This window comes from Sinocyclocheilus anshuiensis, unplaced genomic scaffold (assembly GCF_001515605.1).
Source record: "Sinocyclocheilus anshuiensis isolate Anshui unplaced genomic scaffold, SAMN03320099.WGS_v1.1 scaffold1074, whole genome shotgun sequence".
Taxonomy (NCBI): domain Eukaryota; kingdom Metazoa; phylum Chordata; class Actinopteri; order Cypriniformes; family Cyprinidae; genus Sinocyclocheilus; species Sinocyclocheilus anshuiensis.
This window is the reverse complement of record NW_015539894.1, coordinates 279950-292628: the sequence shown is the minus strand read 5'-3', so window position 1 is coordinate 292628 and position 12679 is coordinate 279950. Positions and strand designations below refer to the sequence as shown.

The following is a 12679-nucleotide window of genomic DNA, read 5'->3' as shown; positions in this document are numbered from 1 at the left end:
TGGTCCTGAACTGCACTGGCTCCCTATTAAACATTGTTTACATTTTAAAATCTTGCTAATTAATTATAAAGCCCTGAATGGTTTAGCTCCTCAATACTTGAGTGAGCTCATATCACATTATAGTCCTCCACGTCATCTGCAATCTCAAAACTGGTCATTTGATAATACCCAGAATATCAAAATCAACTGCAGATCCCAGATCCTTTTCCTATTTAGCACCCAAATTCTGGAACAATATACTCTGTCAGTTTAAATCAAGACCCATCACCCATCTCTTAAACCTGGCATACACATACACACTGTCGCATTTCTATAATTCAAATCCGTTAAAGAATTGTTAGGATGCATTAATTTTGTCAACCGGAACCGGGAACACTTCCCATAACACCCAATGTACTGTTTACATTGACTAATATTAGCATAGATGCCATTCTTCTTACAGTTTCATTTTTATTCCGAGATCACCGTAGCCACCCAGATCCAGTCCGTATTCAGATCAGATGGTCACTGCAGTCACTTGGATCCAGTCCATATCCAGTCCAGATGGTGGATCAGCACCTAGAGACGACCTCTATAGCCCTGAATGTCAGCGGAGACCATGTCAACTAGATGCGCCCCAGAGACAGATCCCCAGTAAAGAACTCATCACCTCGTCGACCATCGACACAAGACCACGAGATCCAGACGAGTCCTCTGCTCAATCTGACCTGTGTTGCAGTCTGGAATTAAACCATATCATGCTGGTTTTGTCTGGTCAGAGGAGAACTGGCCCCCCGACTGAGCCTGGTTTCTCCCAAGGTTTTTTCTCCATTTCTGTCACCGATGGAGTTTTGGTTCCTTTGGCTTGCTTAGTTGGAGAGGCTTGACTGATTGCACAGAGACTATTGGAAGAGAGCTGAACTGGACGATGACATCACTAAATAATCAATGCACTGACTTTAGCTGGAGAAATGACTCTGTTATTGTCTTCTTGCATTATTGACAAACTATTTTACTGTTTGACACTGTAAAGCTGCTTTGACACAACCAGTATTGTATAAACTGCTATACTAATAAAGGTGACTTGACCTGACTTATAACGTGTTTTTGCAGTGTTGAGCAATGTAGCAAATCACACATATCTGTTGATTTCTGGAACGCAATGGCCAATCAGACGTGTTTAAATTAGAATCCACTCACTACTCAAACGTCAAGAGTTTTTCTTCAGTGCTGAAAGCTTTGCATGCTGGCAAATCCTCTGATTATAACAAAGTGTAGACATTATTATAAATTCATTGTGCAGTCAAGAGCTTTGTGAGATCACGATAAACTGAGATGTCAGCTTTTTGGGGGATTATAAAGAGAGCTTGTTGTGTTTCCCCCTGGACAGCACCCCCAACCTAAAACATCTTCCTGTGCCCCTGGGTGGAGGCCATCCTGTGTAAACAGTTGTCTTTGAAACATTTTAGTTCCTCTTGCTAGGAGTGGTCCACTGATGAACGACTGAACTTTCAGGCTTCTAAGCGTTTCAGAGAGTTCCTTAATATTAGGCTGATGTTTCTGATAATGGAGTCGCCCACTATCAGAGTCCTGGGCTCGGCTGTGCTCTGAGCTGAATGTAATACACTCAGTATAGCTTGTTTAGATTCACGGGACTCACCGGCTGTGTGCTGAAGGGTCCGTCATGAAGCTCTGCTGTGTGTTTGGTAGTCCTGCAAGTAACTTTGTTTCAAGAACTGCAATCCTTTGTCTGTGGCAGTTTGTGCAGCAAGTAGACTCTTCAACCAGAAGAGGCATTTTCTTTCTCGTCTACAAAAATTATAATTTTTTGTAACATTATTCCAGTCCGGAAAGTTGTTGGCTGATAGCAAATGAATAATCCAACCTCTTGTAATGAAAACACGCCACAGCTCTCAAACACCAGACTCTTCCTAACCAGGAACAGTCAAGAATAGTCCAGACTACGGTCTCACGTCGAAAAGAACTTTAAATCCGTATTCAATCTGGACCATTATGTAGTAGCCTCACCTAAAATGCACACAAATACACTGTCTTAAACTCTTAGCATTAATCCAAACATAGGCCATACACACATGTAACATCTCTGCAAAAAAACATCAGCAATGTACACTTTTAAATAGGAAAAAAAACTTCGTTTAGACTGGGATTGAAATGACACATTTCCCAACCAGGACACGGCACAATGTGTTCAGCAGGTGAGCCATGCTGGCTACCGCTGCTTGCTGTTGCTAACTCCCTTCTTCTTCTTCTCCTTCTTCTTCTTATAATCTGTTAATTATTCTGATCTTTAACACAGAAAAACTCGTGCTGAAGCGACTGAGAGACGCACTATTATAAAGATGGCGTTTATTAAAGAGGAGAGTGAAGACATGAAGATTGAAGAAGCTCTCAGAGTCAAACATGAAGAGACTGAGGAACAAACAGGTCGGTCAAGTCGCCTTTATTTATATAGTACTTTATACAATAATGTTTGTCAAAGCAGCTTTACCGTGTCAAACAGAAAAATATTTTGTCCATAATGCAAGAAGACAATAACAGAGTAATTTTTACTACACTATGTTGTTCACTGGCAAGCTGCACAAAACCACGTTCATAATTGCACGCTTTTTTGCGCAGCTTGTCAGTGAACAACGGCTCTGTGTAGTAAATGCTGCTCCATGTGAAAGATGTAATTATCTGAACCAGTGCTGCCTTGATGTTGTTGGATTTGAGTGCTGCCTTTGATAGCCTAGATCATGGCAACTTAATATTGAACATCTCAGAGATTATGTGGCTATCAAGGCTGTAGCCCTTAAATGCTTCCCCTCAAATTTGCAGGACAGGACATGTTCAGTTAGGATTGGGACCTGTGGCTCATCATCTATTAATATTTCTTGGGGGATTCCACAAGGATCGATTCTTGGTCCAACTCTTTTCATTGTATATGTTGCCACTGGAGTTAATTCTTAAGAATTATAGAGTTAGCTATAATTTTCATGTTGATGACCTACAGTTGTATCTTTCAATAGAGTATGATGACTGTTCATCTGTCTCCCATTTGACAAGTGTTTGACTGAAGTCTGTAGTAACAAAAGTAACAATCTATAAAACTGAAGCTCGTGCAGTGGTTAAAACAATGCTGTATTTGTAAACATGCGTACTGAACCGAAAGACCCTTACCGAACATTTTCGGTACGATTACGTGTACCGTTACACCCCTAGTAAATAGTCAAATTCATTTATATGTTTTGACTAAACAGTTGTTGCATGTGCATCATGTAAAAATGTTCTTTAATAATAACTAGTTGCATTTGCATTTTACAGTGCAGTTTATTTGTTATTAAATAAACTTACATTTAGCCAAATTTGCCCCCTCATTCAAGTCCTCAGTTGACCAGCAGCACTCATAGTATCAGCACACCATCAGTTCCACAAAAGAAACCGTTCGGTTCAGTCAGTGCTAGCTTCACGCATGCTCGTATCTCCAGCTCATCAGTTGAACGTGTCCGAAAGAAACAGTTCTCCGTTTAGTGTTCTGGAGACTGTATAATCCATACTACAGTAGTATTCATAAGCGCTGCACTGCTTTGTTTACAGAGGTAACTAAGGAAACGCTATATCTGCTGTTCCATGAGCGCCTCCTGCTTCATGCAGATATTCTATGTAGTATAGTTTCACAAAACTAAAGTCAGAGCATTCTGTTTAGCGTTGTAATCTTTCAAATTGTACAATCTAATTTAGATTTTAAAAACTGCTCATGCTGCATGTATTTGCTGTTACACTGGTGTTCACTTGTTTTTGTTTCTGTTCACCCTAGACCTGATGCCACTGAAAGAGGAGAGTCAAGAACTGAATGAAATGGAAGAGAAAGATCAGAATGAGAAACGCCATGATTTCATGACTGGGGAAAAATCTTTTACTTATTCGCCGACTCAAAAAACAGAAACCAGAAGCCTTGAATTCCAGATGAGGGTTCACACTGGAGAGAAGCCTTATGTCTGCCAACAGTGTGGAAAGAGTTTAATTCAAAAAGACAGCCTTAAAGCCCACATGAAAATTCACAGTGGAAAGAAGCCTTACACCTGCAAACAGTGTGGGAAGAGTTTCTCACTAAAAGGAAACCTTAACAGTCACATGAGAATCCATGCTGGAGAGAAGTCGTTCATCTGTTCTCAGTGTGGAAAGAGTTTTAAACAGAAAAAGTACCTTAATGCCCACTTGACAATTCACACTGGAGAGAAGCCTCACACCTGCAAACTGTGCGGGAAGAGCTTCACGCGAAAAGAAAATCTTACAATTCACATGAGAATTCACACTGGAGAGAAGCCTTACATTTGCCAACAGTGTGGGAAGAGCTTCACACAAAAAGAAAGTTTTAAAATTCACATGAGAATTCACACTGGAGAGAAGCCGTTCATCTGCTCGCAGTGTGGGAAGAGTTTCAAACAGAAAAAGTACCTCAATGGCCACATGAGAGTTCACACTGGAGAGAAACCGTTTGTTTGTGATCAGTGTGAAAAGAGTTTCTGATAGCAATCTTTCCTTTGAAAACCATGTTTCTAGCATTTGTAAAACCACATTTTTCCATCTTAAAAAATATATCTAAATTACGACCTATGCTCTCCGCTGCGATCTCAAAACTCTGGCCTTTTGATACCTAGAATATCAAAATCAACTGTGGGCAGCAGATCCTTCTCCTATTTAGCACCCAAACTCTGGAACAATATACCACTCTGTCAGTTTAAATAGATTAAAGACCCATCTCTTAAACCTGGCATACACATATACACTGTTGCAGAACACTTCCCATAACACCCGATGTACTCGCTACATCGTAAGAAGAATGGCATCTACGCTAATAGTAGTCTGTTTCTTTCTTATCTTAAAAAATAAAAATTACAATTATTTTTTGTAACATTATTCCAGTCCGGAAAGTTTTAAGTGTTGGTGGCAAACATTTGTTGAGCACTGTGCTGATCTGCTGAAATTAAAATCTGCAAAAGTAACGAGCAGTAAGCAAGAGCGTCTGAACAGAAGTTAATTCCTACAATTTAAAACAATATCAATATCTTTGATTCTTATTTTTGATCCTGATCTTCACCTGAGAGTTTCTACAGGTGCAACTGAATATTGAAGGTATTTTTGTTTTTCGCAAAACAACATTTACTTCACTAATATCATAACATGTGTGATATATTTCTGTATCCCTGTGATGATCTCTCTCTAGAGTTACAGTGTTTCTAGTAAACTAGTTATTGCATCTTGTATTTAGAAACTGAACACTATTCACTCTTAATAAGGGTAGATAAAGAGAAACAGCTGAGTATACTCATATTTTTGTCAGTTAAAGAAAATCATCATGTATGAATTTAATCAATTAACTATTTTCATTTCAACTGCACAAAAAGTGAATTAAAATCAGAACTGCTGATATAAAAGTACATTACCACTGAAATCAATAAGATCAAAGACAGACAATACATTCCTTATAGAAGACAGATTTGTTTCTTTTCTCCATGTATCTGTAATTCTGTATGGGGAGTAAAATTATGATTGTAAATTGATTTTTCAATAAATGGAAACCTGTTTGTGAATCTGAGAGCTTAAAAGATGTTTAGTCACATTTCAGTACAAATTCCATGCCATTTTTGATGAAAGATTAATTAACCACAAGCTTAATATTTAACTTACAATTGTTAAATTCTTTAAATTAAACTTTAAATTCTTCACGAGTTCGAATCTAATCCTTTGTAATATGAAGATCAAGATGCCTGACTTTAGTCGTGACTGAGAATATCACAAATGCTCTGTGGTTGGTTATAATTGTGATCACTTCACACTTGCTTACATTTAGATACAAGCCAGAAGCTTTAGGAAAAATCTGTGATATTGATAGCTTTCTGAATATGTGTTCCATCCTTTGAATCAAACCTTTATCATGTCGTTTAAATGTGTTTTCTGTATGCGAATTTCTGTTTTGTGTGAACAGGACTTTTATTTTGGCGTGGTGACATGATGTCATAAGTCTGCGCCATGCTCCTGCATCTGTGATTCTGCTGAAGAAAGGTTTGTGTTTTTAATCTTTTAAAGAGTTTAAACCAATACAACCCATTCAGATAGTTTTATAGAGAACTTTGAAATGAATAAATTATTTTTAATGTAATGTTATAATCTATCTAATAACAGTAATGAAGATAGCTTTTTTTATAGTAAAGCACATCCACACATGAGCAACAAAAGAGATGCATCTCATTTCACTCCCTGTATAGTGAAGCAGTTCATCATAAACACACTGCTTGCTCACTGGCGGGTAAGTCATGATAGAGTTACAGAACTTCTTAAAAAACACTTAAATCAAATGCTTGTGAAAATGCTTCACTGTTTGTAAGCGCTGGAATCACAGCACGCTGACGACACCTAGGGTGTATTCCAGAAAGCAGGGTTAACTTACCGTCAGCTAAACCCTGAACTCTCGACTGATTAACCCCAAACCTTGCTTACTCGAGGTATGTGGTTCCAAAACTGTGCCCGGGAGTAAGTTCATTCAACTCAGAGTATGTTCCTGGTTAAGACTCAAGTCATTCTCAACAGAGCGACGAATCGAAACGGACGCTAAGAAAAAGCGCGCCATGCTGTTTCTTTCTTCTTCTTTTGTTCAATGGTCATTTACATGCTTAGTGCATATCGCCACCTAACTGATGGTTGTGCAATCATTTTCATTTTTATTCCGTTTACTCTTTAATCCGTGAGAATATTAATTATATTGTTTGTTTGATGCTAATTATATATTAAGTCATATCAGATATGTATTTTGATTTAGAATTTAGACATAGAAAATGCAGATCCATGTGTGAGATGATAATATAAAATGTAATAAATAAATATATATAATATAATAAATTAAACATTACCTTGTCATAGTGTTTTAGAATTTATACAGATAACTGTTATATATGCCAATAAAATAAATATAATAACCATATTATAAAAAGCTGAGGTGATCCGCTCGCTTATCCTCAAACATACCCGGGTATGCCACATAACCTGCTTTCTGGAATACCCCCCAGATGTGTGTGTTGTTAAAATCTGCACTAAAACGTGATTTAAACCTTCCAAGTAGCCTGTTTAATATTAATAAAATTGCTCATCTTCTTCAGTGATACCAGCTCAGACACATTTAGAATCTGTTGGTGGTTTTTTTTATGTGTATAATGACAACCTCTAAATATACACTCACAATGTTTTCATGAAAGTGTTATCTATTAAACATAATCTACAAATAAATCAATACATACCAAATGTAAATCATAAATGCCTAAATATGAAATGTCTGTACAATTTGTGTTTCCTTATTAATTTGTAGTTCTAGTTTTGAGTGTTTTTGTCTTATTATGTGATTTATCATAATTCAGTCACCGGCAAGTAGTGAGGAGAGAAACGGAGCTTTTGAAACTCCGAGTCAAATGAATCACTTGATTCAGTGGTTTTGAATCACTCGACTCACCGCACGCTGTCGACTCCTGCTGCTCAAAACAGTGTAAATGCACCGAGAACAACAAACACAAACATGTTTAATGACAACTTTTACAAACCAACTGCCAATGTTTTTGTGGAATCCAGTAAATGTAATCTACAAATTATTACATACCAAATCTAAATCATAGATACTTAAATATGTACTTTTAAATATAATTTGTGTGTTCTGCTAGTCTTGAGTGTTTTTATTTTTGGCTAATCATGTGTTTTAAGTGCATTAACTCTCACTCTGACTGACTCCCTTACTAGTGTGCTGACTACTGAAATAGGGAGCTGATTGAGACACCCCAGAGATCTAGATTGAGTTTATTATCTTTGTTAATTATTCTGATATCAAACACACAGAAAAACTGCTGCTGAAGCGACTGAGAGACACACTATTATAAAGATGGCGTTTATTAACAGAAAAATATTTTGTCCATAATGCAAGAAGACAATAACAGAGTAATTTTTCAGCTAAAAGGTTGGTTTCATTCTTTCATACCTGCCTGTAATTATCAAGTGTTCCTGAACCAGTGCTGCCTTGATGTTGTTGGATTTGAGTGCTGCCTTTGATAGCCTAGATCATGGCAACGTAATATTGAACATCTCAGAGATTATGTGGCTATCAAGGCTGTAGCCCTTAAATGCTTCCCCTCAAATTTGCAGGACAGGACATGTTCAGTTAGGATTGGGACCTGTGGCTCATCATCTATTAATATTTCTTGGGGGATTCCACAAGGATCGATTCTTGGTCCAACTCTTTTCATTGTATATGTTGCCCCTGGAGTTAATTCTTAAGAATTATAGAGTTAGCTATAATTTTGATGACCTACAATTGTATCTTTCCATAGAGTATGATGACTGTTCATCTGTCTCCCATTTGACAAGTGTTGACAAGTTGACAAAAGTAACAATCTATAAAACTGAAGTTCTGCTCGTGCAGTGGTCGAACCGAAAGACCCTTACCGAACATTTTCGGTACGAATATGTGTACTGTTACACCCCTAGTAAATAGTCAAATTCATTTATATGTTTTGACTGAACAGTTGCATGTGCATCATGTAAAAATTTTCTTTAATAATAACTAGTTGCATTTGCATTTTAGAGTGCAGTTTATTTGTTATTAAATAAACTTACATTTAGCCAAGTTTGCCCCCTCATTCAAGTCCTCAGTTGACCACTAGCACTCATAGTATCAGCACACCATCAGTTCTCCAAAAGAAACAGTTCGGTTCAGTCAGTGCTAGCTTCACACATGCTCGTATCTCCAGCTCATCAGTTCTCAATATTGAACGTGTCCGAAAGAAACAGTTCTCACTTCAGTGTACTGGTGACTGAATGACAGAATAAGAAAAGGCTGACTTCTCAAGATGGCGCCAGGATGTTTGCCGGCTTGCCGTCACAGTCTGTCTATGTTATTTGTTTAATTTTCGTTGTTTGTTTTATCACTCGTACTGCTTGTTCTCCCCTGGTGTACGATCGTTTGACTCTACTGAATATTCAATCGGTGGTGTCCGGTTGTTTGAGTCGCTGGAGAAGTCTGCCATCTGCTTCCTCATTATGTGCCAGCCGCACGGGGGAAAATGTGGTACCTGCCGGGGTGTCTGTGCCTGTTGAAGAAACGCCGAAGGAAGCGTGCTGGAGGCCTTGTGAGATCAAAGAAGTTCGGGAAATATCCTTTCTTTGGACCTGCGTCTTCAGTGGCGAAGGCCGTTGATGTGATGCCAAACCTAAGATGCTCATACCTCGTTCCCGTCTTTCCGTCTTCATCTGTGCCAGTGCTCTGGTACTCGCGGATGGTTCATGTGAGGCGGCGGTCTGGTGATCGGAGGGTAAATCGCCAAAGTCTTCATTTCCTGCGTTATGGAAGTCCGGTAAACGATACCACTTTGCACAAAACTGCACCTTTTCCTGACTCCATTCCAGTGACAATGGCGTTGATTAATGCAAGATCCCTTGCAAATAAGTCTGTTATTTTGAATGATCTTTTAATCTTTAATGAATTAGACTTCTTATTTGTAACTGAGACTTGGCTCAACGTCGGTGAAACGACTCCTCTCTCTGAACTTTCTCCTCCTGGTTGTAGTTTTTTTAGTACACCCAGGTCTGTTGGCCGGGGTTTGGGGTCTTGCTATTATTTTTAAAGTCTTTTACCTTCTGAGTCTCATTGTACGTTTGAAACTTAGTTAATTATGTTGAATTCTTTTAAATCTGTGTCATGTGTTTCCAAACATTCATGGGGATTTTATTCAAGGAGTTTTCTGAATTTTTATCTGTTATTGTCCCTTCTTTTGACAATATTTTAGTTTTGGGGGATTTCAACATACATGTTTGTTGTCCTTCAAAGCCCCTGGCTAGTGAGTTTTTAAATGTATTAGTCATTTGATCTTTTACAGTGTGTTTCTGGTCCAACACAAGAGCGTGGTCATACTCTTGACCTTGTATTATCTTTGGGGTTTTCAGTTATTGGGGTGAAAATTGCAGCCACTGTTTTCTCTGACCACAAGACAAGTCTTTTTTAGCCCTACTTTCCCATGTAGTACTCAGATTATGAATGTTTCTTCTTCAATTGCTTCTCGTGCTCTTACTCCTTGTACTGCTAGTAAATTTTCAGCGGCCTTTGAAGTTTCTCCTTTAATTAGCTTGATTGAGTCTCCCTCTCCTTGTATTGGACCTGAACAGTTGGTCAATCAGTTCAACTCTGCATGTTCAGATATTTTAGATCTTGTGGCTTCTTTGGAAATTAGGAATAAAAAGGTCAAGACACAGCCCTGGTTGAACAGTAATACCCGTGCTCTCAGGCAAGAGTGCAGGAGGGTTGAACATAAATGGCTAAATGATCAAATACAGGTTTCTTATGAGATTTTGAAAAGTTGTTTGAGTGAATACCAAAGAGCTGTTAAATTATCTAGATCTAATGATTTTTCTGATATCTCGAAGAACTGCCATAATTCTAGAGTGCTTTTTTCTACTGTAAACACTGTACTACATCCTGTTGTTATGCCATTTCTCTCTCCTTCTGTTGACACGTGTGAAAAGTTTGAAAACATTTTCATTGATAAGACTGCTGGAATTAGATCCCAGATTTAATCTGTTACTAATGATTTTATTGTACACGCTGTCCTTCCAAATCAATTGACTTGTTTTAAGCCTGTCTCTCTTCCACAGCTCAAAGAAATAATTGCGCACATGAAGCCCACTAGGTCTCCCTGTGATGTGATTCCTTCTCTTTTATTTAAAGAGGTGGTTAATTCTATTGGTACATGCATTTTAACTATTATGAATAGTAGCTTGACATTTGGTGTTGTTCCACCTAGTTTTAAACATGCAGTTATCCAGCCCCTTCTTTAAAAAGCTGGTTTAGACTCCTCTGGTATGAATAATTTTCGTCCCATTTCAAAATTGCCTTTTATTTCAAAGATACTGGAGAAGATTGTGTATGCACAGCTTAATGATTTTTTTGGTGAAGAACAACATTTCGGATAGATTTCAGTCAGGGTTTAGAGCCGGCCATAGTACAGAGTCAGCTTTTTTGAGGGTTACTAATGATATTCTACGTGGTGCTGATTCTGGAAGTTGTGTTGTTCTGTTAATTTTAGATCTTACCACAGCATTTGATAGTAAATTTTCAGCGGCCTTTGAAGTTTCTCCTTTAATTAGCTTGATTGAGTCTCCCTCTCCTTGTATTGGACCTGAACAGTTGGTCAATCAGTTCAACTCTGCATGTTCAGATATTTTAGATCTTGTGGCTTCTTTGGAAATTAGGAATAAAAAGGTCAAGACACAGCCCTGGTTGAACAGTAATACCCGTGCTCTCAGGCAAGAGTGCAGGAGGGTTGAACATAAATGGCTAAATGATCAAATACAGGTTTCTTATGAGATTTTGAAAAGTTGTTTGAGTGAATACCAAAGAGCTGTTAAATTATCTAGATCTAATGATTTTTCTGATATCTCGAAGAACTGCCATAATTCTAGAGTGCTTTTTTCTACTGTAAACACTGTACTACATCCTGTTGTTATGCCATTACTCTCTCCTTCTGTTGACACGTGTGAAAAGTTTGAAAACATTTTCATTGATAAGACTGCTGGAATTAGATCCCAGATTTCATCTGTTACTAATGATTTTATTGTACCCTCTGTTCTTCCAAATCAATTGATTTGTTTTACGCCTGTCTCTCTTCCACAGCTCAAAGAAATAATTGCGCGCATGAAGCCCACTAGGTCTCACATAGTACAGAATCAGATATTTTGAGGGTTACTAATGATATTCTACGTGGTGCTGATTCTGGAAGTTGTGTTGTTCTGTTAATTTTAGATCTTACCACAGCATTTGACACAGTTGACGCTACGATTCTCATTGATCGCCTTGGAGACCATGTTGGCATTCAGGGTTTAGCCTTAGAATGGTTTTCTTCATATTTAAAAGATAGGACTTTTTCAGTCAGTCTAGGAAATATGTGTGGGGTTCCTCAGGGTTCAAACTTGGGACCAGTTTTGTTTTCCATTTATATGCTCCCTCTAGGATCAATTTTTGAAAAACATGGCATTCATTATCATTTGTATGCTGATGACTCACAAATTTATTTACCATTGAAACACAAGGATCATTTATCCATTCAATCTCTGTATGAATGTTTGGCTGAGGTTAAGTGTTGGTTGGCTTAGAATTTTCTCCAACTGAATGAGAATAAGTCTGAGTTTATTTTATTTGGTAAAAAGGGATGTGTGGATGATGTCACTGACTGCCTGGGGTTACTTCCTGGGAAAAATCTTTCTAGCGTGAAAAACCTCGGTGTTATTTTTGACTCCGAGCTGAAATTTGATTGTCAAATTATTTGCTGTTGTTAAAAATAGTTTTTTCCATCTTAGATCTATATCTAAGTTGAAGTCTATCCTTTCTTTTGAGGACTTGGAGAAAGTTGTGCATGCTTTTGTCATCTCGTTTTGGATTATTGTAATGCATTGTATCTGGGTGTGAGTCAGGCCTCTCTCTCTCTCGCCTGCAGTTTGTTCAGAATTTAGCGGCTAGGCTTTTATCGGGTAAGAAGAGAGAGCATATTACTCCTGTGCTTATCAAATTACACTGGCCCCTGTACGATACAGGATTCATTATAAAGTGCTATTATATGTTTTTAAAGCTTTGCATGGTTTAGCGCCAGAGTATATTTCTGATTTAATCAGT

At 37.9% G+C, this 12679-nt stretch overlaps 1 protein-coding gene across 1 annotated transcript in view; it reads left to right on the top strand.

Moving 5' to 3' along the window:
• LOC107685898 (gastrula zinc finger protein XlCGF49.1-like) overlaps positions 1-5113 on the top strand; it is a 37336-nt gene extending 32223 nt beyond the window's left edge. Inside the window, exons 2-4 of the mRNA XM_016482631.1 lie at positions 2297-2424; positions 3797-4483; positions 5088-5113. Of these exons, the coding sequence (XP_016338117.1) occupies positions 2340-2424; positions 3797-4483; positions 5088-5113 (798 nt within the window). The 5' untranslated portion in view covers positions 2297-2339. The remainder of the gene's footprint in view (positions 1-2296; positions 2425-3796; positions 4484-5087) is intronic.
• Positions 5114-12679: the final 7566 nt, after the last annotated feature.